The sequence below is a fragment of the Sapajus apella genome, unplaced genomic scaffold, assembly GCF_009761245.1.
Source record: "Sapajus apella isolate SASKATOON/1434 unplaced genomic scaffold, GSC_monkey_1.0 scaffold71, whole genome shotgun sequence".
Lineage (NCBI taxonomy): Eukaryota > Metazoa > Chordata > Mammalia > Primates > Cebidae > Sapajus > Sapajus apella.
This window is the reverse complement of record NW_022437011.1, coordinates 10,737,273-10,763,418: the sequence shown is the minus strand read 5'-3', so window position 1 is coordinate 10,763,418 and position 26,146 is coordinate 10,737,273. Positions and strand designations below refer to the sequence as shown.

Genomic DNA, 26,146 nt, shown 5'->3' with positions numbered 1-26,146 from the left:
ACACATACACACACTGTATAATAATATGTATAGCATTATCCCATTTTGCTTTTTGAAAATCTCTATATAGTAATGCACCCTATAATGATGTCTCAGTCAACAATGGACCACACATATGACAGCTGTCCTATAAGATGATAATAATGTATTTTTATTCTCTTTTTCTTTCTTTTTTTCTTTCTCTCTCTCTCTCTCTTTCTTTCTGACCGAGTTCAGGCTGGAGTGCAATGGTGCAATCTTGGCTCACGGCAACTTCTGCCTCCCGGGTTCAAGCAATTCTTCCGCTTCAGCTTCCTGAGTAGCTGGTATTACAGGCATGCACCACCACACCTGGCTAATTTTGTATTTTTAGTGGAGACAGAGTTTCTCCATGTTGGTCAGGCTGGTCTCAAACTCCGACCTCAGGTGATCCACCTGCCTCAGCCTCCCAAAGTGCTGGGATTACAGGTGTGAGCCACCACGCCTGGCTTATTGTACCTTTTCTATGTTTAGGTATATTGAGATACACAAATACTCATCATTGTGTAACAATTGCCTGCAGTATTCAGTATAGTAACATTATGCACAGTTTTGTAGCCTAGGAGCAATAGGTCATACGATAGAGCCTAAGTGTGTAGTATGCTATATCATCTAGGTTTATGTAAGTACATTCTATGATATGTGTACAATGAGAAAACAGCCTAATGACACATTTCCCAGTGTATCCCCATTGTTAAGTGATGCAGGAAATATTTGGAAGAGAGAGCCCTAATGTAAACATGGAAGTCGGATGGTAATGATAGTTTCAATAATGATGTCAATATCGTTTCATCAATTGTAATGAATGTACCACTGTGGGAAGGATAGCATTGTGGGGTGGGGAGGGTGTTATTCACGTGGGAGAGCAGGAGTGCATGAGAACTCTGTACTTTCTACTCAACTTTGCTGTGAACCTAAAACTGCCCTAAAAAGTAAAGTTGATTAATTTTTTTAAAAAAATATCTGGAGGAGACACACAAAATTGTTAACAGTGGTTGCTTCACTGAAGGGGAGTGGGATTGAGGAAAATAAATATTTCTATGCAAATAATGCTGCATTGTTTAATACTTGTATCAACAATGTAATTCTATTTTATTTAAAAATACATTAATTTAAAATGTAGACCTGCCTGTTAGTTCACTTAGAAAGTGTCTTGTTGGCCGGGCGCGGTGGCTCACGCCTATAATCCCAGCACTTTGGGAGGCCGAGGCGGGTGGATCACGAGGTCAAGAGATCCAGACCATCCTGGTCAACAAGGTGAAACCCCGTCTCTACTAAAAATACAAAAATTAGCTGGGCATGGTGGCGCACGCCTGTAGTCCCAGCTACTCAGGAGGCTGAGGCAGGAGAATTGCTTGAACGCAGGAGGCGGAGGTTGCGGTGAGCCGAGATCGCGCCATTGCACTCCAGTATGGGTAACAACAGCGAAACTCCGTATCAAAAAAAAAAAAAAGAAAGAAAGAAAGTGTCTTGTTATCAGATTGGCTGTTTTAGTATCACAGTGCTTGTATTCAAGTACCCTTATTTTACTTAATACTGGCCCCAAAGCACACGAATGTTGTGCTTAACTTATAAATTAAACTTTATCATAGAATCCTGGAGATGCACACTAAATTATTGGTAGTGCTTTTGGGAAGCATGATTGGATGTAGGGAGTGAGGCACTACTCACTTTATTTTAGTCCTGCACAGATATAATGTTATGACTTTTGTTTCTTCTGTAATTAAATCAAAGAGAGAGGTTCAGAAGAATACTAGCCCAACACCGTTCAAAAACTAGCCTGGACCCAGGATTAGCTACATAATTTGCAGGACTCAGTGAAATTTGCAAAATGAAAATGTGGGGAGGAAGCCCTTGTTAACAAATTATTAAAAAAGTCAAGACAGTGATAGAGTAATATTAAAACACACAGGGCCTTTCCAAATGCCGGCCCCCATGAAGCCAGCCTTGCCTGGGCCTGAGCACTGCTGGGTTCCTCCCTTAGCACCACAACTTGACACTATTTTCAAAGGTTTCACACTGCCTCCACCACCTGAAACTCTACGAGGCATCATTTCACTCAACAACAAAATGGCTTCTGACTTTGGTTGGGTTTTCAAACTTTTCTTCTCTACCCTCCCCCCTTACTTGGTTACAATCTGTGCTTCTTAAAATTTGGCAGCAATCCCAGGCTCTGTGTTGCTGTGTCACTTCTCAGCCTTGGGCAACCATTTCTAGACAAGTAGTGACATCTCTGCACTGAGAGTATAAAATGGAGGTGCTGGCAGCACACTCAAGCATAAGGAAGGCAAGATAATGGGAGAACCCTCCACCCCACCCTGCACACTTCTGTACCACTCCATGTAATCTAGCAAAAACATTTTGAATCCTCTTTACTGTGCCAAGCATTGTATTAAGTGCCAGGAGCATTAAATTGAATAGTAATAGGTCTGACATTTTTTAGTGGCTACCATGAACTAAACATGGTTCTAAGCATTTTGCATACATTATCTCATTTAATCCTTACAACAGCCTATGGTCTCTCCTCTTTTACATATTGATAAATCTGAAGCACAGGTTGCACAATTATTAAATAACGATAGAAATCTGAGACACTGTGCAATATCATGCTATCTCCCTTCAGAAACTAACAGGAGACACACTTTAAACCTGCCCTTTACTCTCCACATTTTCTCAGACATGACACACCAAAGTGACCAGGATTATCTAAGAACAGTTCCAAGGCCAGCCCCCTTTTTTTACAACAACAACAAAAAATGCTGCATTTACTTCCCTTTTTGATTCTCCTTTTCTAAACACTCAAAAGTTTCCACTATTTGGTTGGGAGAAGAAAAACACTAAGTTGAAAGCTCATAGTTCATCTCGACATGTAATTCAGTACAATGTTTCCCCTTTATTTGAGGTTTGATTTCTGAGGTTTCAGTTACCAACAGTCAACCTTAGTCTGAGAATATTAAATGGAAATTTTTGAAAATAAACAATTTATAAGTTTTAAATTGCAAGCTGTTCTGAGTAGTGTGATGAAATCTCCAGCCATCCCACTTCATCCTTCCTGGGACGTGAAACATCCCTCTGTCCAGCTTATCCATGCCGTCTACACTACCCGCCTGTTAGTTCATTTAGAAAGTGTCTTGTTATCAGATTGGCTGTTTTGGTAACACAGTGCTTGTATTCAAGTACCCTTATTTTACTTAATACTGGCCCCAAAGCACACGAGTATTGTGCTTAACTTATAAATTAAACTTTATCATAGGTGCGCCTATGGAATAACATAATGTATATAAAGGTCAGTACTAAATTAGGTTTCAGACATCCGCTGAGGGTCTTGGAACGTATCTCCCACAGATACGCTAGGAGTACTGTAGGTTGATTTTGGAAAATTCAGTAGAGTTAAGGAAACTTTCCTAAACATAAGCCAACTAACCTTCTAGTGGGTCTCCACGGCCAACAAATGAAACAACAGTTCTTTAGCAGGCCATTTAAGGTCCTACAAAATCTAATTCCAGTCCACCTTTCTGATCTCATTTCCTAACATCTCTTTATCCTACCACATCCATCAAATGCACTCATCCTATTAATCCAGCTTACATTACTTCAGGTTTTTGTTTTTTGTTTTTGCGTGCACGCATTGTTTCCTTTGCCTGGAATTCTCTTTCTCTCCACATCCTACTTGCCATCCTGCAATACCCAGTATTTTCACTTTTTTTTTGAGACAGAGTGTCATTCTGTCACCCAGGCCGGAGTATGGTAGCGTGATCTCAGCTCACTGCAACCTCTGCCTCCCGGGCTTAAGTGATTCTCCCACCTTTGCCTCCCAAGTAGCTGAACCTACAAAAGCATGTCACCACACCCAGCTAATTTTATATTTTATGTAGAGATGGGATTTTGCCATGTTACCCAGGCTGGTCTCGAACTCCTGGGCTCAGGCAATCCACCTGCCTCGGCCTCCCAAAATGCTGGGATCACAGGCATAAGCCACTGCGCCCAGACATCCACTGTTCATGGTTGCTGAGAGTATTTGGGCCTTATGAAGACAATCTGGGGACTATCTCAAGAAAGGCAGACCAGCTTACCTTACTTACCTAGGGTTTGTATTGATTATAACATAGATAGGCCCTGGATCCCATTCTGGACCAACAGACCCTGGTGGTTTGTCCCAGCTTCCTTTCCCTTCATTGACCCTGCCTATGCAGGGCATTATTGTGGTCCTTATCACATGACAATGTAATATCTCCATCTTATTTCTTTACATTTCTTCCTTCCCTATTAGAGTTATAAGGGCAGGGCTGTTTTTTTTTTTTAATATTATATTTGCATCACCTAGAACAGAGCCTGGCCTGACCTAAGTGCTTAATAAATGTTTGATGATGACTACAGTCACACATCACTTAACAATGGGAATATGTTCTGAGAAATGCATCACTAGGCATTTTTGTTGTACGGACATCATAGAGTGTACTTAGTGTACTTACAAAAACCTAGATGGCACAGCCTATTACATACCTAGGCTATATGGTATAGCCTATTGCTCCTAGGCTACAAACCCATAGAGCATATCACTGTACAAAATACTGTGCAACTGTAATATAATGGTAAGTATTTGTGTATCTAAAAATAGAAAAGGTACAGTAAAAATGTGGTATTACAATCTTATGGAATAACCATCACATCTGTGGTCCACTGTTGACCAAAATGTTATTTGGTACATGACTATATATTAAAGGTTTCAACAAAATTCTACATTAGAGCCACGCCAAATGAAGCATCCCTAGAAATAATACTATACACTTCACTGCTTTATCTCTCTCTGTCTCTCTCCGTGTGTGTGTGTGTGTGTGTGTGTGTGTGTGTGTAAGGAAGGAAAGAGGGAAGGAAGGAAGGAAGGAAGGAAGGAAGGAAGGAAGGAAGGAAGGAAGGAAGGAAGGAGGGAGGGAAGGAAGGAAGGAGGGAAGGAAGGAAAGAAGGAAGGAAGGAAGAAAAGAAAGAGGGAGAATAGGAATAAGGATTTTAAAAGAGAAATGCTGATGATGGTGGTTAATGATGGAATTCCAGGGACCTAGCTGGGAGGTGCTTTTTGTGAGGATCTTTCTAGTGCCCTTCAAATCACAAACATTTAGGAGGCATTATCCCGGAGACAAGGTTGTGACCCTGGGTGAGAAAAGACCAAAGAAGCTAATTTATATCTCTAAATCCCCAGATTCAGAGAGAACATACCAAAAAGCTAAAGAAATTGGCTTTAGTGAGCTTCCCTCTAAAGAAATTTCCCAACGGCAAATATTTAGAATCGATTTATACTGGTTGCAACAGAAGGAAATTGATATGACACTGACCACTGAATAAACACAGTCGTGCTAACTGCAGACTGCAGAAACAGCAGTTGGATTGACATCTTGGTGACACAAGGAGCCCACAGGGGATGCTGGCCTCTGGGGAGGCTCTTTCATGGGTCCCATGGCCTAATCATTGTTAGCAGTATAAAGGTTGATTTAATCTCGTCAGAGCTGCTGAAAGTGTGGAGAAGCCCTAAGCTTTGGAGATAGATACCCAGCTTGCTTGGAATCTCAAGGAGGGAGTTAGAGTGAGATTGGATTGTTATACAAAATGGTCCTAAAAAACAAACAAATCCTAAGATACATATGCATCCATAAAATTAACCGTGAACCATCCTACCTTTCTATCCCCAACACAGGAGGCATCACAGGAAAAGCAGGTGGGATTTAGGAATACTGGCTGGAGCATTACTCACCCCTCAACCCCTAACACACACATACACACCAATCAGGCTCTTTCTTCTTTTATTTTTTCAGGGAAGTTCTAGATACAATCTGCTTTCACTTAGACACAGATGCTAGATGCATACAAGGCAGGCAATGTGTTGCCCTGTCTCCTGGCATCACTAGTGACAGTGACTTTTCTATTAGTTACCATGCCCCAGGATTGAATCCTTATGGATTGGCCTCTGGGTGATCTGAAGAGTACTGTCCTCTGCTGCCTGCACCCAACTCTTGGAACAATATTCTTAAACATGGAGCAGAACAATATCTCTAAGTCCAGAACACAATAATGTAGTGGGAACTATTTTTCTCCCCTCTCCACATTTCCACCTTTGCTCTTAGAAAAGAGAATGTCCACCAAACCAATACTCCCATCCTTTGAGGGGACGTGCTAGGAAGAGAACTTTCAACTTTAACTCAACTTCCTTCCGTACTCTTCCCAGGAAGGGAGAGTCACTTATCTGATTGGGTAGATCACTGAAAGCATGACTTTAAGTGAATCATGCTTCTTGATTGAGCAAAGTTAGCATCATCAGTCACTGCTCTTTCATGACACATCTCACCTTAATTCTCTTTCTCTACTCTAGCTCAATCTTTACTGAAATTACACACACACACACACACACACACACACACACACCCCGAATCATCTCTACCTGAACATGAAAGACCCTGTGGTAAGCAGATTAATGGCCCCACCAAAATGACTGCATCCTAATTTTAGAACTTATGAATATGTTATGTTACACAGAAAAAGGGACTTTGTGTTAATTTGTTATTGCAGCCCTAGGAAACTAATACAGATTTCGGTATCTGGAAGTGGGATTCTGCTGTTATAAATGCCTAAAAATGTGGAAGTGCCTTCGAAATTGGGAAATGAGCAGAGAAGAATTTTGAAGAGCACGATAGAAAGGGCCTAGGTTACCTTGAACAGGAAATATGAAATATGTGTATTAATGGCTCTGCTAGAGCGCACTCAGAAAAAAGTAAGGAGCTAACAAATTGCCATGAACAGATTGCTGTTATAAATATGGACATTAAAGGGGCTGTCGGTTAAGGGCTCAGGTAGAAATGAAGAACCTATTACCGGAAATGAAAGAAAAGTGGATCCTTGTTATACAGTGGCAAAAACGCACCTTGATTTTAGCCCAGTGAAACTCACTTTGGACTTCCGACTTCCAGAACTGTAAGACAATGATTTGTGTTTTTTAAGCCATGAAGTTTATGGTTAATTTGTTACAGCAGTAATGGGAAATAAATATAGACCCCCCTGCAGTTGGCCTAGAACTCAGACAGTAAATAGTCTCTTCCAAGTTACCAAGCTATTCCCTTCACATATCATGTGGGACAAGATAATAGTAATGTGTTAAGTGTATAGGATTCAGCAGCAAGCAGACATGGGTTCAAATACTGCCTTTACCACTGCATTTATTAATGAATTCAACAAATATATTGAGCATCATTGTGTGCTAGACATCCTGCTAGACACTGAGAATACAATGGTGAGCAAAAAACATTTTTACTAGTGGTCTGAATGTAAGAAAGCCACTTAATTCTTATGAGCTTTAATTTCTTTATCTGAAACACAGGAATAATAATGTACTTCTCTCAAAGTTAAGTACGCAACACATGTAAAATGCTTATCACAGTTTTCAATAAATAGTAGCTATTGTCTTCCTTTCTCTTATTCTAAGAGACTATTTCTACAATCCAGGAGACAGCAGTATGGGATTTAAAGACATAAAACTTGACCCAAAAAAGACCCACTCATTGGAACACACACTTAAAAAGGCAGTGTCCTCAGGGCTCTATTTTTGCTAATAGGCTTTAGCTGAGAGAAGGGAGCTTCTGTATTCCATGGTTCGTCATCCAACACAGAGCCAAACTCACAGGCTCAAAGGCATCTACCCTAGGGCTGATTACATACCTAGCCATGCTCTTACACCCACAAATCTGGACTCTCTGACAACAGTTTGGTGTGCATCTAATGTAAATCATTCACAATGGCTGAGGCCTTCTAGTCTTACTACAGACCTTTAGGGTATTCATCTGACTCCAGGTGATTATAGGAAAAGAGATCCAACAGGTGTGTTCTTAGGTAAGACAGTATCTATGATGCACAGTCAAAAAAGACAAGAGAGAAGGCTTGGGGAACGTCACCTCACTATTCAGCTTGATACATGATGCCACCTAGAGCAAAAGCTCTGGACACAAGATTGGACCCATGTTGGAAGTAAGCCCAAGCTGGTGAACCTTCTTGGAACATCACCAACAAACCTGCTTGTTTCGACATTCTGTACAGGGCAGGCTTTATTTAAAGTTTGCTTTGTTGGTTTTTCACAGGCAATGGCCCAGGGTGTGTCCCTTGTCTTCAGCAGACAAGGGACACAAAAATAGTTACAATAAACTTAGCCTCCTTGTTCTCTTTTGAATCCACATTCGGTTCTTAAAAGTTACCTTTTCATACCCTAACTTTCTATTGCTATGCCATTTGAGTCTGACTTCTCCAAAGCTCTCAATTTCCTGTTTCAATATTAGCACAAACATCCTTTTTCCCCCTTACTTACCTTGGTATTATTACCATCTTCGGAAGTGACTTCTCTCATCTTTCGCCTAGCCCACTCCCTTGGAGATAGACCATTTCAGGCAGGACTGTTGCTGAGGAAGCTCTTGGTCTCACTGAGATAAAAGTGGAATGCCATGTTATCTCTGCTCTCCCTCTTTTTCTGATTGTGGGTAACAGAGACTCCCAAGTGCTGAGGCAGAGAAAGATTCCTCTCCAGACCACAAACTCATTGCCAGGCTTCCTGGCAGTGACTAATCTTATGGCCCTTTCCTGGGGGCCCCTAGTCTCGAGCCAGTGCTTGAACTGAATATGTTTCTCCAGATTAGGTAATGACCTTTTCAACTGCAAAGCTGACTGCCTCTGTGAAGATAACATTTTCAAGTTCCTTTGAAATCTGAGCAGAGTTTCTTTTAAAATATTGCCATGAAAGGCCTTTGCTGTCCCTGGGACAGACTTTCATTTTTAGTTTACTTGTATCAGTGAGGCTGAGGGCAGGGCTTGCTGGAGCCACAAAGCTTAAAGGAATTACAAACTATCACCCTCCTCTGCCCTCAGCCCAGGTTAAAAACAGGTCTTTCTTGTTAAAGCACCTTCCAGGAGGAGTTCCAAGCCTGCCAATCCTAAACAATCTCAGCAATTTTTCCCACAGAGTGAAGTGCAGACTCTCCACCCTCCATATCCGCTTTCCCACAAAGCTCTAAATCACACAGGTGGCCCATCATCTTTGAGCTGAGTCAGGTGGCAAAGTTGGTGAGCCCCACTTTCTTGGCCCTTTGTGACACTGAGATCTCCCCAGAAGAAACTTGGAGCTCCCATTTGACAAAGGGCTTAAAAATTCAGATACAAAGAATGGTGTATAAAGAAATCTAGAAGGGAAGGTAATTCAGAAACTCTGTTTTACGCAATACTCTTAAACAAAAGAAGGAGAAAGTGTTTTATTTTTCTAAGGTATATTCAAAAGCTGTTTCTCATGGCAAGGTTTTCAGCAGCCAGACGGTATTGCCTCAATGTAGCTGGCATATTAAAGGAATCAATGATAACTGAAGGAACTATAATAAGTCTCTATTCCCTGACCCCACATTAGCCTGCTTCTCTCCAACCATGGGCTTGAAGGAAACTGCAGCCTAAGAGAACAGTGTTGCCCTTTTCTCCTCACTGCACTCTCTAAAATGTTACATCCAGGAGCATACATCTGAGCATACACGAGATTGGATAGGTTTCAGGAGACACGTGATCTCTGTTTGGGGCTACTGTTACGGAAGAAATTCTTTTATTATGTATCCTGGGCTTAAGCCTGGCTGTTTTCTGCCCAGGCCACCAATCCTATAAGAATTACTAGGCCGGGCGCGGTGGCTCACGCCTGTAATCCCAGCACTTTGGGAGGCCGAGGCGGGTGGATCACGAGGTCAAGAGATCGAGACCATCCTGGTCAACATGGTGAAACCCCGTCTCTACTAAAAACTACAAAAAATTAGCTGGGCATGGTGGCGCGTGCCTGTAATCCCAGCTACTCAGGAGGTTGAGGCAGGAGAATTGCCTGAACCCAGGAGGCGGAGGTTGCGGTGAGCCGAGATCGCACCATTGCACTCCAGCCTGGGTAAAAAGAGCAAAACCCAATCTAAAAAAAAAAAAAAAAAAAGAATTACTATGGGGCAAATGAGAGGTGCAAGGAAATACAGAGCATCTAGGGAAAAAACTATCTTATAATCTATTCATAAATAAAAATGTTTAATTTCAGAAAACCAGCCAGGAAATCTCCATTCTAGTCTTTTATTTACATGACCATTAAAAGTGGAAGGTGCAGAGTGTTTCCCCAAGAAGAAGATGCAGAAAGTCATGAATGGATGGAGCCAGCAGACTTAAGTAAGCTTCATGGCTTCTCCTAGACAGAGGATGCTAATTACCCTTCCCACACCCTTGTTTCCTCCCTTCAGGCCAATCCAAAACACACAATTCTTTATTTATCATAAGCTGCAAACAGAACTCCAGCAGACACAATAAGCTTCACACTCCCAGAAAGTAAAAGTGCACCTTACAAGCACTTACTTTCCTCAGGTAGAGAAAGCTAAGCCAAGCTGGTACTCCTGGGCTGTCAGATGGCAGGTGAGAGCAGAAGCTGCCCCGCTCACATAGATCCCTGATCTCTTTTTTTTTTCCTAATGAGAATACACCTCCCAGGACTGTCATTGCTATGACAACGGTAGAAGTTGAGGTTCAGCAGGTTAGTGGAACAGCATGCTTTCTAAATTCTCCAACAAGGCCCAAGACTGCACTCACTCATGAAACAGAAAAATTCATGTTGACAGTGCTCCCAAATAGATTCCTAAGAATCATGCTTTCTTTCTGGGGAAGGTTCAGTGATGGAATCTCCATGGAGTCTTTCCATGGGGAGTTGGTTTTGTCAGAGAGGTAGGAATCCTTGAGACAATTAAGAATATAAATTCCCATATAAAACTAGGGCACATAAGCTGTGTCCATTTTCCACAGAGTAAATAGATATGGCAAATCAGAGCAAAAGCAATCCCCTAAGGAAACGAAGAGACAGGCACTTTCAAAAAAATCTTTATAGCAGATCCTTCCCACATAGAATACTCAGAACAACCTGGGTCTAAATTTTGAAGCTGAAGGATAGACTCATACCGTGAAAAATCATTTAAAAATAGCTACCGTTTACTAAACCCTTATTGTTCTTCAGACTCTGTATATATGTGTGCATTATCTCATCTAAGTCTTACAACAACCCTATAAGGTAGACACCACTATTCTCCCTATTTTATAGAGGATGAAACTAAGAATCAGGAACATTAAGTAATGGTCCCAGGAACATACAGTTAATGAGTGGCAGAGGTAGAATTCAGAAAGGGTCACTAACTCCCAGGCTTGAGCTCTTAACAATTATCTCTCAGGCATAGGGAAAGGCGTCCGCTTCTTACGAGAACAGGAAACAGATGCCTTTCTTGCATGGATTCTGAGTCTGTAATGATATAAGACGTCAGGAATATTTACCTTAGACCAATTATTAAACTTTAGAGTAGACTGGTATCACATTGAAGGCTTGTTAAAACATAGATTGCTGAGTCCCATCCTGAGAATTTCTCCCTCCTTGCCTTCCTTCCTTTGCTCCTTCCCTCCCCTCCCCTCCACTCCACTCCCTTCTCCTTCCCTTCCCTTTCCTTCCTTCCCTTCCTTCCTTGTTTTTTGTTTGTTTTTGATGGAGTCTCACTCTGTCGCCCAGGCTAGAGTGCAGTGGTGCAATCTCAGCTCACCGCAACTTCTGCCTCCTGGGTTCAAGTGATTCTCCTGCCTCAGCCTCCTGAGTAGCTGGGATTACAGGCACCTGCCACCATGCCCAGGTCATTTTTGTGTTTTTAGTAGAGGTGGGGTTTTGCCATGTTGGCCAGAGTGGTCTCAAACTCCTGACCTCAAGTGATCCACCTGCCTTGGCCTCCCAAAGTGCTGGGATTACAGGCATGAGCCACCAGACCCGCCTCCATCCTGAGAATTTCTGATTCATTAGTCTAGGGTAGGGCAGGAGATTTTGCATTGCTAACAAGTTTCTGGGTATTGTTGGTGTTGCTGCTCCTTTGAGCACCATTGTCTAAACCAAGTTTCTCTAACTAAGTGTCATTGCCTGAGTGGCTTCCCCTACCTAATTAATCTTTCACTGTTTAGTGCCAGATCCCCTGGGGTCTTGACAAGCTATAATGTAATCTTCTGCAGTGCTGTGTGTTTTGAAACCTTCTGAACTCTTCCGAAAATAGTGAACATCTCCCACTCTAAAACTAATGTACTGTTGCCTTAGGTAAGACCTGAGATTCCATGAAATGTAGAAAGAGGAGCTAGAAGAACCAATAATAGATAACAAAGCAGCCTGGTACACTGAAGCCAGACCAGTTCCCTCACAGGCAGTGGCAGTCCTTTCATAACCTCTGGGATTGCCTCTAGGAACTGTTCACAAGAGGGTATTCATTAAAACCTCTTCAGGGCATTCGTATTCATGAAGTTAAAAAGAGCTGTAACACAGTGACTGGCCCTTTAATGTCCCTCCCCCCAAACGCATTCCACCCTCTGAAGAAGAGGCTGTAACTGTATTCCCTGCATTCACGATTGAGCTAATTTTCTCTTTCGGCTCAGTCTCGAGGGAAGCTGAAAGGAAATAAGAAAGCCTGTGGTCCAGGTCTGCTCACACAGAGGGGAGGCTAGAGAAAGGGGCCAGTAATCAGGATTAACCAATTTAATGCCTGACTTGTTTATCCTGCAGAAAACATCACTTGGTGATGCTCTTGTTGATCCCTTCAGAGTGTGGCATCTTTATCTTAGGCTTTTGCAGACTGTGAAAATAAATGAACAGCTTCGTAACAAAGCAAAAGAATTTGTCAGTGGAGGAAAAATAACTTTAAGAAACACACATGCATGAGGATCAGTGTAAGGCAGGCCTCAATTCCTTTATGCAGCCATTGCAAGTGTTGGGATGAGACGAGCAATACACAGCTGGTTCACCGAAAGGGCTCGGATGCAAGTATAAGGAGGCTTAGGCACCAGAAAGAAGCCTCTTGGAATCAACTCCACCTTCACCATGAAGTTTTAAGGGCAACAGAATCAATGAAAGGTGGGCTCTATTTGAGTCTGGAAACAACCAACTTTTTTGGAGCATTTTCCTTTTCTTCAGGCAGCAACTAATAAATCCTCCTCACTCCATCTCCAGGACGACAGTTGGGATGACTGGATTGTATAGATGTCAGGATGACCCAGATAACTTCAGAGGGTCTATATCTGGCCTGCAAATGAGAGCTACTGAATTCTGGCCACGAGGCTATCAGCCAAGGCTATATCATAGATGGTAGAAAAGTAGTCCAGAAAAAAACAAGTAAGAAGATTAGACATTTATTAACTATATGTCAAGCACTATGCTCAGCTATTATTTTCTCCTTTAGTGCTCATGGTAACTCAATAAAATAGATGTTATTATTATTACTACACCCAATTTACAGAAAGGGTAATAAAGAAAACATGAATTCAGGAAGTTTGTCTATGTTCACCCAGCAAGTAAGCTTGGGATTAGAATTCAACTTAAATCTGACTCTAAATCATAATCTTAATTATGCCATATTCCCTTCAAGCAGTGCAGAACATATATTGAGTCCTAAAAGCCTAAAAGTACCGGAAGGACAGGAGAGAATGCAGAGAATCCCTTTAACGTTATGTCATTGATGCAGAGGTATGTGTTGAAAAGTATGGTTAGATCACCACAGAGTAGTTGGAAGATACAAGCTCTGTCCAGCACAGTCCAAGAAGACTGTGCCTCATGCGTCAGCAGCCAGGCACAGTCCTGGATGAAATGGGTATACATGAGGGGCTGGAACAGTAAGAAAGGGAACAATGGAAATCCCCTTCTCTATCCCTGTTTGAAAAAAAAAAAAAAAGTTCTTAACATCTTTTGAATCTGAAAGAGGAACTTTTCCAGATACATGAAATATCAACACATGGTTCCTATTTCATGTTTTCCTAGGAATATCACAAACCAGCATAACCAATGGGAGGGAGAATGTATTCAAAGTTAGTTTTTGGCTCACCAGGTCGACCTACAATGCCTCCATAAGAACAAGAAAAACTCTGAAATAAAGGCAGGGTATAAAGTCATGATTTCATGTGGCTTCTTTGGGAATTTCTCACTTCCCAGACGCCTCCTCATCCTGCAACACTTGGCAGTCTAAAACCACTTTCTCCTCCATCATTTTCACTTCCTCATTGGCACCGAGGGTACAGATTTGTCAATGAACTATTTTATGTTCTTCCCCTTGCCATCTGGCAATATTAGCTCTCTAATGAATTGCTTCAACTTGTATATTTTTTGGACAAATGTGACTTTTAGTTGAATTGTGCAACGTCCATAAATAGCAAATCCTGACTGATTAGAATCAATGAACACCCTGAGAGTTGTCAGCAAAAATGGGCCCTTAGCTGAACATTACTTAGATAATAATTTGAAAGGCATCTGATTATTCTGGGGAAAAAACCTTTTACACACACGTTCTGTGTCATCTGTTATGTATGTAGATATGTATTTGAATTTGAATGGATTTTTGCAAGCGAGCCATGTTACAAATATAAGTGCTAGATATACCTGGATTTGGAGCTAAACACATTTGGATTTGAATCCTACCCTCTACTTACAAGCTACATGAACTTGGGTACATTTCTTAATCTCTCTGTCTCACCAGTTTCTCACATGTAGAATAGATATAATAAATCCCTTGCAAGCTTAACTTAAGGAACAAATGAGACCACACATGCAATGTACTTGGCACAGTGTCTAGGCATATTATGGCTTAATAATTAGTAACCACTATTATCATCATGCTGTTCTATTAATAGAGGATTAGAGCAAACCCAATTTGTGGTCTCTACCAACACTTAATTTTTCCCTTCTGAAAACTGCCATAGCAATGGGCCTCCAAAGCCCAGTGTCTATTATATTACACTGCTTTAGTGATAGGGCAAGAATAAGGATACTAAGGAAATGTGAGACATTGGGTTTTTTATACAACTTGGCAGATTCTCTTTTGGGTTAGTAAATGGTCCCTATTATCCCCCTAAACTAAGAAATTGTGAGGGGGTCATGTTTGGCAACCTGCATGCCAAGGCACTAAAAGTCAGTCTGCAGAATGTTGCTGATGTGCAGAAAGAAGCAGATTGACTTGAACTCAAATAAAATAATGCCTTGGTTCTGATAACTTTCCACTTTCATGATAAACCATCTTCCATCTTTTCTTTCCTCCCTCCCTCCTCCTCTTCCCTCCACTCCCCTCCCTCCCTCCCTCCCTCCCTCCCTCCCTTCCTTCCTTCCTTCCTTCCTTCCTTCCTTCCTTCTTTCCTTTCTTTTCTTTCTTTCTTTCTTTCCTTCTTTTTCTCTTTCTTTCTTTACTACTTTGTGTGGGTTTCCATAGTCTTCAACCAAAAGATCTTTGTTAGCAGTGTCATCGCTGTACATGAGGCCACAGATCTTCTCTGTATGGCTTGGATAGCCTAAGCATTTGAAAGGTACCTGATTTAAACAAACAAACCCCCCAAAACTTCATACACTCACAAGCACACATGCGGGCACACACACTTTCCTTATGTTATCCTTTTTCGACTCCTGAAGAGCATTAGGTATAAAATCAAAATAGTCACATATGTAAGGAAATCAAGTATGTATGGAAAAAAAAGGGAAAAACAAAAAGTTTTTGTTCAAAAAAGAGCCATAAACATTCCTGATATTACAAAAATAGTCATCTGATCACTTTGCAGAGCCCAAGAAAGAATGGAGAGACCCCAACTCTTTACCTGGTGTTGCACTGGATACTGTTGGCCACTGTTGATCAGGTGCTCCTGGACCAGCCCGTAGAATGCCAGCCTCCTCAAGGTGCACAGAGCTGAGTAAACACACAGACCCAGATAACGGTTAGACCATAAATGCTTTCCCAGCTCTTCTTCCACCCTCAGAAATTGCTTACATCTATGAAGACAGGGCTGCAGCTAACACATTCTGCTCATGCTTGGAACTGAAGCAGTTACTGCTGAGCAGTCACCCTGCATAAACTGCAGGAGCATTGCTGACTTACTTACTGCCTGCTATACTATTCCAGTAATACACATGTTCTATCTTAATGGCGATTTCGTTTTTTATTAATGCCACGTGACACTCACTAAATCTAACAGGAAGCCCATCAGAGGACTAAGCCATTTTAATATCTTAACACTGAAGCAGATGAGGAGGGCTTGTTCTCAGAAGCCCCAAGCCTCTCTTGCCAGTTCTCTTGTTTCTGGGTTCTCTACTCTAAAGAGGAAAACACACCAAAAGTATTGGCTGATAATTGGAGTACTGTTCCAATTTGGTTATCCAATTAATTCTTAACCTTATTTTCTGTTTTACTCTTTCTACATCTCTTATGCATAGATGACCCACCCTGTATTTCTGAGACTAGAGAAACCAGATCACCACCACTCACAGATCCCAGTTCAGAAGAGATTAATTCAACATAAAACACTGCTGGGAGTGAGATACAAACTGGGAGACCTTTAGAGTCAAGAAGAGATAGAACATAAATTGTTCAAGGGGAAAGAAAATATGATACAGTATTCATTTGTGTATGTCTAATACTAACAAATATTAATCTCTCAAATATTTGTTGGATGCTGAATGAATGATGGAAGAAAGGAAGAAATAAGTGTGATCCTAAGAGAAAATGTCCAAGAAAACCATCCTCAAAATTAGAAGACCCTTTTATTTTATTTTTGAGACAAAGTCTCACTGTTTCACCCAGGCTAGAGCATAGTGGCTCAATCTCAGCTCACTGCAACCTCCGCCTCCCAGGTTCAAGCAATTCTCCTGCCTCAGCCTCCCAAGTAGCTGGGACTACAGGCAACTGCTGCTATGCTCAGCTCATGTTTGTATTTTAGTAGACACAGGGTTTCACCATATTGGCCAGGCTGGTATTTAACTCCTGACCTCAAGTGATATGCCTGCCTCAGCTTCCCAAAATGCTGGGATTACAGGTATAAGCCACTATGCCTGGATTAGAGGACTCTTTTAAACTAGACGTGTTTATCTTGAAAGTTAAATTTCTAAAATAAAATTTAGACTACTGACTGAAGGGGTTATACGAGGCAACAGAGCAGGCAAACTTGAACTAGTGGGAAGGCAACATATAAGTTCAATATTTTCTCACTCTTTGACTTCAAACAACATATCTAGTAGAAATCCACTCATTAAACTCTGACCTTTTGCTATTCTACCCTTCATCTATACTCTGGAATTACCTGATTGTTTCCCAAATATTAACAGCCTTCAAGTGTTCCTGGATTCTACCAGCAAATTGTGTGAACTCAATCAGATTCATGAAGGTGTAAGTATTCTGGAGCCAGCTCAGCTCAAAGCAGCATTTTTTAAAGAATAGCTACATGATATCTAAGACTGGAAAGGCCAAGAAGCCAAGCACACATATGAAAAAGGTGAGTATTATTTAGGTTCACAACTCAGTCAATATGTTCAATGTATTACAATGCAAAAAAGAAATGGCATTTTAATTTCGATTTTTATTTCTGACCTTACCAAAATCTCATAATATCTTAACTGAAACCTGAATAGGAGCACATTTGGCTTTTTTTTTTTTTTTCAATTTGAAAATGGGATAAGGGTGGCCAGGCGCGGTGGCTCACGCCTGTAATCCTAGCACTTTGGGAGGCCGAGGTGGGTGGATCACCTAAGGTCAGGAGTTCAAGACCAGCCTGGCCACGATGGTGAAACCCCATCTTATAAAAAAAAAAAAAAGAAAGAAAGAAAAAAAAAAGAAAATGGGATAAGGAAGTTACGTTTTAATGTTTTATTTCAAATGTAGTTTTTAAGGCACAACTCATAGCTTTGGTACTTTTCAAGCAAAGCGCTAGTTCAACTGAGAGAGAAAGAACTGACACTGTAAACCATGCTTTTACCCACGGCATGGCTCCACCAACAGCTCAGATGCAGGCAAAAGCACAAGTTTGTCTCTAATAAATACAAAGAATTTCTTCTGATACCTAATATTCTGATATCTGCATGAGTGTTTCTGGCCTAAATATGACGCAGGTTCCAATGTGACATCTCACCAAGCCAACTACTAATCTTCGGCCCTTCACTGATTGCTTCTGAATCAGAAATAGCACCCAATGTAATGACTTCTGCTCATTTGTAATACTTGAGAGTATGTTAATTTATTTCAATCTGATGCATTTTAAATGGACTAAAACTAATGTTACATTAACTCTACACCTACTTTGTAGGCTTTCTCCTTAGGAACTGATCTGGGTTTGATGAATATTCACTTGATAGTTGTCCAGATATTTTGAAGTGTTTAAGTTTGAAGATTATTTCTTCTTTAAAATTAAATCCTTTTCATAATAGTGATCACTTGTTTCTTGGTCCTTCCCATTTTGTTTCCAAAAACATTCACAAATAGTGAATCTTTTATTTGGCCTTATGGCATGGATACTAGATCACCTCCAGAAATAATGGTAGTTCATCAATTACCATCAGAGAGACAAAGTAGGGAAAGCAAAATGATATTTAATCTGATTCTTAGGGTGGTGCTATTGCTCTAAGTTAATTTAAAGTAAGCTACATTTGGTCTCCAGATATCCAGTAGATGCCCTTTACATGGCTCATCCTCTGAAGAACCTATGTCATTGATGACAATAAGATAGCACCAAGATGGGAAAGATGAGGAGACTCTAATAGGGGTGAACGTGAACAAGAATAGCAATCAATTATTGTGGGTAATAGGTTGTAATAATCAATGTGAGATAGAAAAATAAGGTAGACAACATGTACGCAAGGTACCCAATCCTCAAAGCATCAGTATTAATTACAGTTTTTAAAGGAGAGAAAGAAAACATAAGTAGAGAGGGATGAAGGAGGTTGAAATTACTTCCCTGTAGAAATTTTGATGGGAGAAAATACACAGCAGCCTGTTTCTGTGATTTTACAGAGGACTCATAGATGCCAGCACTTGGTAAGCATTTGGCCCTGACCACTTCCAATCTTTCAAGGAATAGACATGGGGACAAAATAATTGCATTTTTCTGGCAAAGTTAAAGCTTTTTAGTCTTGACAGTTGCTTCTGGCCTATGGAGATGCAGTTTATCTGAGCCATACTAAGGTAAGGTTACTTCTGAGTGAATAGGAGGGAAATACATACCTGTGCATGCCTGCTCTCAGGGAGGCAGAGTAACGCCAGTCAGGATTGGGCTGTCGTGGCTGTAAAATCACAAAGAGAGTTTTCTGTTAAAATGACAAGACAATGTTCTCCCAGCGATGATTCCCTAAATATTTCCAGGCATCTAAAAAAAGTGTTGAATGAGCCATTTCCTGTGTAACTCTATGATGATATCTATACATACATATAGCACTTTAGAAGAAAATTAGTTCGTCAGGGTCCTCACACAGATCAGATATCCTGAAAGACGACATTTAATAATCTTGTAAAGGCCAGCTTTGGCTTTGCCTTGCCCAATACACGTCTGTGTTCTTAAAATACTAGGGGAAGAACAGTCTATTTTGAGACAGGAAAAGCTTCATTGCTTTTGCCCTCAAGTGCACCATTAAGGGAACATTCCCAATTCAGTATTATAGCTATAACAGGGCACATGGCTACACAAGTTCTGCTGGCCTGGCTGGACTGCAGAGGACTGCAATCTGCTGCTGGCTTTGCAGACTGCAGCATATTTGACCCAGGGCAGATGTGCCCAGTCATAACACCAGAAACTGATAACAGCCTCTTTGCTGATTAAAGAGGGATACTAGGGAGAGGAAAAGAAACTACTGCAGAGTTTGACCTTGTTTTGCTACCTAATCCCTTTCATAAATTTGTACTTGTTCCTGCTCCTTTCTGAATGCTTTCCCTCCTCACTGAATCACTGTTCACTAAACTCTGGTTGTTTAACAGGGAGTAGCTGAAATCTAAGAAAAAAACCTGATTCATTTTGGACCAGTTGTGTATTGGAAAGATCTGTTGCCCTCTTTCTGCAAACTGTCAGTCTAAAGGGGGAGAACAAAGAGGAAAATATGGATACCTAAAGACTTAAAGGCTGTTGGGGAAATTATGCGCTGGTTAAAAGTTACTCAGAAATCACTGGGACATTATCAGTCACCATCCTGTCTTGTATCAGTAAGCAAAAATGTTACCGTGAAAAACTCGTGACACTCCTCTAGATGCGCTTTCATGGGTAGAGAGTAAGGTGGCCCTGCCACTGAATATTGAGGTATAGTTGAATGGAAAAATGGGGAATAAAAGTTGTATTTTGTATTTTCCTCTACATTATATTTATCATATTTGGTAGAAACAAAACCATAGTAACATCAATAGACTATTCCAAATTGTCAACAATTCTTATTCCTATCATTCATATAGTTCCTTCAAGGGATGCAAAGTATCTAATAAACACATTTCTTCATAACACCCAGGAGAGAAATCATCACCATCTCAATTTTCAGACAGATTTGTAGATGGCTACATGATATTCAATATTCAGAGATTTAGCCAAAGTCAAGGCCCAGAAAAAGTTACAACTCTGGGATATTTTACCTCAATGGTCCTCACACACTAACTACTCTCTCTGTTCTTCCAATCTGCGGGCAAGATTCCTCCTTGGTTTTCAAGTTCACACAATGCTATGGACCTTCCATATAAAGTAGCATAAAATTATCTACAGAACAAATCAAAGGAGTTTCCATTTTCTACTAGCGGTGTTAGAGGGAACAAGAGAAAATATTTGTAAATCATTTTATAAACCTGGAAATGTGTCTGAAATACTTTTTATTAATCAATCATCACCACCATCTCTCCCCTCTCCATCAGGAGCATTATCGTTAGCTTGTCAGCTGAGAGAACCTTCCTTCAAGAAAAACTGTAACATCTGTTGAGTAAATGTTGCCAATTTTTCTATGATTGGGTAACATTCATGATGAAAATTGCTGCAACTTGATCTTTGGAATGAAATCACCAAATTCATTTTGCTGAAAGGCACAGTTTTAGCAGGACTGACCAGGAAACTCGGTTCATTATACAATCTCTCTTTCCCAATGACACATTAAATTTGTCATGCTGCTATTTTCTATACTAGTCCACAGCAACAACATGCTTCTCAGATTCATTTGCCAGAATCACAGTTACAAGATTTCTTATGGCAGTAAGATTGGGCAGGGAAAAAGAAAGGAATAAAGCATTTAATATGTTTTAAGTAGCTTCATACCACTAGATTTTGCACTTAATTACATACTATTGCATTTATCCTGATTCTTTGTAAACTCTATGAAAGTGTATCTGTTTTGCTCATTAGACACATGTATATCTTCAGCTATTCATAAATGCATAGCAATATAGTCAGAGTCTAGCAGGCTTCTGGCATTTGAGAGGTTTTTAAACTGTGTTTAAATAAATGAACTATAATGCAAAGTCAACATTATTGTACTTAAATTGCAAAAATGAGAAATCTGAACTTTAAAGAAATTAAATTACTTGCCTGATTGCTGAGTTCAGCTGACAGTCATGCTTAGGTCTCCTTAACACAAAAGTCTGTGTTTTATTTATTTGTTTCTATTTATTTATTTATTTTGAGACAGGGTCTTACTCTGTTGCTTAGGCTGGTGTGCAGTGGTGCAATCTGGGCTTCCTGCAGGTTCAAGCAATTCTCCTGCCTCAGCCTCTTGAGTAGCTTGGATTACAGGCACCCACCACTGTGTCCGGCTAATTTTTGTATTTTTAGTAGAGATGGGGTTTCACCATGTTGGCCAAGCTGGTCTTGAACACCTGACCTCAGGCAATCCACCCGGATCTGCTTCCCAAAATGTGGGGATTACAGACTTCTAAGCCACCATGCCAGGCCAAAAGTCTGTGTTTTAAATAAATTTACATGAAATGACATATATTTTTCTTCTTTGTCTTTTTTACTTCTGAGTTTCCCAGATATTGATGTATTTTAAAAACAATACAAAATTAAAAGTAATAAAATGTACATGAGTTTTATCCAGAACTTGATTAAATTCAGAAAAGTTCAAGTTAAAAGGTTGACTACTGATATATGTGACACAGTAAGACATATGTTAAGCCTTGAAATAACTATGATTATTTACTTCTTTAATACTTGGATGGTACCTCCCTGGACTATGCTTACTTTCTGTTGGTGAAGAACTCCAATATGTCCTATTGTTTCAAAGGTTAGTCTTCTGGTAGAATAATACAAAACTTCATATGTGGAAAAATTCAATGAGGTAGTCCGTATGAGTGATGTATGTTACTGAAGAATAAGAATACACTTGCGTTCCTATTAAAATTATAAAAAGATTTAATTTATCTTGTAATGGTGTTATTTGTGATTTATACCATAGAATATTTGAGCTACAGAAGGATGAATCACCTCTTCTAAGATTTAAAGTAAAATAAGTTTAAAATACCATATTTTATTCATAAACTTACACAACTACTCTGAAATAATAAGCTATCTTCTTAACGTGGAAATCCATGTAGAAGACATCAATAAATTGCCCTCTGGGACATGAGACTGCATATAATAGCTCCTTTTCCTTCCTAATAGGACTCTATTAAGAATATATCCACTGCAGATTTTTCATAGTGCTAGTTTGTGAACATTGACATAAACTGATAGGCAGAATTCCAAGATGGCCCCAAGATCCCTATATATACACCCTGAATAATCTCTCCAAGACTGTGACTGTGAGGGATCTTATTCCCATGATTACATTATGTTATATAGCACAGTTGGCTTTAAGAAAGGAAGATCATCCGGATGGGACTGACATAATCATATGAGCTCTTTAAATCTGGGTCTAGAGGTCAGAGACAGAGTTGGAGAGATTTGAACCATAAGAGGGATTCCATGTGAGGGAAGATTCTCCATTGCCAGCCCTGAAGATGGAGCAGACCATGGGACAGGAGTCCTGAGTCCTCAGTTCTCTACGCACTGAGACTGACCCCAGGCCATAGTAAGTAGGAAAACAGAGATCTCAGTCTCCAGGCAACTGGATTCTGCCAATAATGTGAATGAGATTGAAAGCATATTCTTCCTCAGAGCCTGCAAAAGATAACACAGCCCAGTTGTGTTCATTTCAGCCTTAAGAATACCTGAGCAGACAACTCAGCCGTGTGGTACAGGACTGTGAGATAACAAATACGTGGTGTTTTAAACTACTTATTTGTGATAATTTGTTGCAAAGCATTAGAAAAGGGATATATAGGGTTGCTGCCAGGCTTAACAGTTATCCTTACTGGGCAATACTTGGCTGGGTTTTCAGCGGGCTTCCTAGGGACAAAAATGGCTATGCCTGGTGATTTCTACCTCCGTTACTATGTAGGGCACAAGGGGAAGCTTAGATATGCCAACAACAGCAATTACAAAAATGATGTCATGATCAGAAAAGAGGCTATGTGCACAAGAGTGTGATGGAAGAACTGAAGAGAATTATTGACTACAGTGAAATTACAAAAGAAGATGAGGCTTTGTGGCCTCTCCCTGACAGGGTTGGCCAACAGGTTTGAAACTGTAATTGGAGATAAGCACATATCTTCTACCACATCAAAGATAGTTTCTCTTATTGATGTAAATCAGTCAAGGATCCTGAAGGCCTTTGAGTATTTTACTATTTGGTACAAGACTTGAAATGTTTAGTTTTCAGTATCATTGAATTACACTTCAAGATTAAACCAATTTAAATTGTATGTTTTTCAAGCTGTTTGTATATTTAATTAAGGGATAGAAGGATTTGTCATTTACAATATTGGGGTTTTTATGAATGTGAAGCAAACAAAAAAAATTATAAGTAAACTGAAAATAAGAAAATACATTAGCAAGCTTAACAGTTATCCTTACTTGAGTCCACGTGGGTTGAACAGTTCCCACACATTAAATTCTGTAAATAAAAGCCACCTTTTGTTAAAAATTTGCTCTAATAAAACATATCAAATCCTAAAAAAAAGGGAGAGAGAGAAATAGACTGTTGTTCATTAAGGCAAAAGGGAATGTAACATTTAAAATAATCATTATGTTGCATATTGGTCTTCTAGTACATCAAAATGAGGTCTGGGTGTGGTGGCCCACACCTGTAATCCCAGCACTTTGGGAGGCCAAGGTGGGTGGATCACTTGAGGTCAGGAGTTGGAGACCAGTCTGACCAACATGATGGAACCCCATCTCTACTAAAAATACAAAATTAGCCAGGCATGGTGGCACATGCCTGTAATCCCAGCTACTTGGGAGGCCAAGGCAGGAGAATCACTTGAACCTGGGAGGCAGAAGTTGCAGTGGGCCACAATCATACCATGCACTCCAGCCTGGGCAACAAGAGTAAAACTCTGTCTTAAAAAACTAAAATAAAATAAAACAGAATAAATAGCCAATAAATTTGAGAATTCTGGGTGGAATATTTTCCTCTGAATATAGTCATTTAAAATCCTAATTTATAGAGCAGAAAAGTAACCTAACTTTAGAACATACCTAATGGGTTCCAGTATAACAGGAAGTGCTAGGTCTGTTTAGCTCTGCATGCATAGCCTGCTAGCTCAGCAGCTACTCTCTCACTCACAGTTGGACCTCCTTGGAGCCCAGAGTTATGATCCTGGAAGGCCAAAAAGGAACTGATGCTGCTTATGTGCCAAGGAAGTAAGACTTCTCTTTACCTTTGCAATGTTAGATATTTCTTTGCATTTGTCAAGTTCAAATTCTTGAAAGAAAAACTCTTGTATAATTTTCAGGTTAGCAGATTTAAAACACTGCAAAAGAATCCTCTTGACCTTTGATTTTTGAAGTCATGGTTATAGATTATACTACTCCAAATATTATCACATGAATAAGCTAAGTTTATAGTCATATTATAATAGGCACAACATTGATCTAGGTGAAGCTCTGTAAAAGCCACATTTAAAGTCACCCGTAAAATGCCATCAGATGCAGCTCAACCCCTGAGTTTAGTGACAGGTATGCTTCCTCAAACATTTTCAAACTGACATTATTCTGACCTCTCATTGGGAGCAAAACTTGGTAGGCAACCAAGGCAAATATCCAGAACTGACTTTGCTCGTCTGTCAAGTAGACGGCATGCCAATAGGCAATGTATAATATGCCAGGCTGTGACCCTGCAGAGTGTGCTGAGGTAGACCAGATGCCCATGTGATGGCTCACTCCTGGGTCAGAAGGAAAGAGTAGGCCAATGACATTCAAGCTACAATAAATAGATTTCTTCTTCAGTCAGAATGTGTACAAGATAAAGAGACAGAGAAGAGCTCAGTCATAATTCCATCTGGTTCAGCAATCCATAGAAAAATCAAAGGAGATAATTTAAATAAATTATTGTATTATCAGACCAAAGAAGATAAACTTTTACTCAGAAGAACAGTCCTATAACCAATATGAAATTTGCAAAATAAAACAGCCCCAGCCATTATAAAGTGACTATGAGAGGATGAAAAAGTGGAAGTTCATAGATATTAGTCTATTCTTAGTCTATTCTGACCATTCTGCAATTTTTATAAATTCACTACCATGTCACTTTATGCTGAGTGTAAACTCTGTTCCAGGATAGAGTCACCAGGTAGAAAAGTCAGCGCTGGGGGAAATAAAAATAGGTGCCACTGAAAGAAGAATTAACTCTTTCAGCTCGTTATATCTGGAATTGGGGTGAATATGCACACATAGTGGCAGAAATAACTGAAGGTTTGGTGACTACAAATTGCTTTAAAATAAGTGGAAGTGAATGCAAACTTAACACATCTCTGCCAGTCTTTTGTAATTTCCACGTTGTGCCAACTGGGCCTACTGAGACGCTGTTGGACAAATCTACCAGAGTACTCAAAGTGACTCATTAGCAATCACACTGCCAGGACCACAAATGCACAGAATCTACCTTAAGATTTAGTTTCTTATTATGGAGACTCTGAAGGGAGCGCCAACCACATTCAGTATCAAGTTCAAAATTTCCAAAGAGAAATTCTGCCCCATTGCAAAATAGTTACTTCAGAATCCTCGCTGCACAAGTGATTCATGAAATAAGCTCACTATGGGGTAAAATCTACTAACAGATTAGAGCCTGGGGTTAAATTCTGTTGTTTAATAAGCAACAAGAGAAAAATCGTGAAATAACAGAAATAAAAGATCTTAACAGGCTTTGCCAATAGTGAAGCAAATAAACAAATACAAACATATTAACACCATGTGCAACATAGTGAGACCCCATATCTTAAAAAAAAAACTAGGCGGACAC

The 26,146-nt window shown here is 40.1% G+C and overlaps 2 protein-coding genes and 1 pseudogene across 11 annotated transcripts in view; 1 reads left to right on the top strand and 2 right to left on the bottom strand.

Moving 5' to 3' along the window:
* Positions 1–26,146, bottom strand: part of LOC116531585 (protocadherin alpha-C2) — a 191,498-nt gene that overhangs the window by 14,462 nt on the left and 150,890 nt on the right. For all 10 annotated transcript variants that reach the window (XM_032250479.1, XM_032250483.1, XM_032250481.1 and 7 more), the window contains 2 exons: positions 19,074–19,132; positions 15,685–15,773 (listed from right to left, as the gene is read on the bottom strand). In XM_032250479.1, coding sequence (XP_032106370.1) covers positions 15,685–15,773; positions 19,074–19,132 — 148 coding nt within the window. The remainder of the gene's footprint in view (positions 1–15,684; positions 15,774–19,073; positions 19,133–26,146) is intronic.
* Positions 15,762–26,146, bottom strand: part of LOC116531589 (protocadherin alpha-2-like) — a 167,406-nt gene continuing 157,021 nt past the window's right edge. The window contains 2 exon segments of the mRNA XM_032250489.1: positions 15,762–15,773; positions 19,074–19,132. The gene's annotated coding sequence lies outside the window, so the exon portion shown is untranslated.
* On the top strand, positions 23,206–23,825 carry LOC116531590 (annotated as a pseudogene).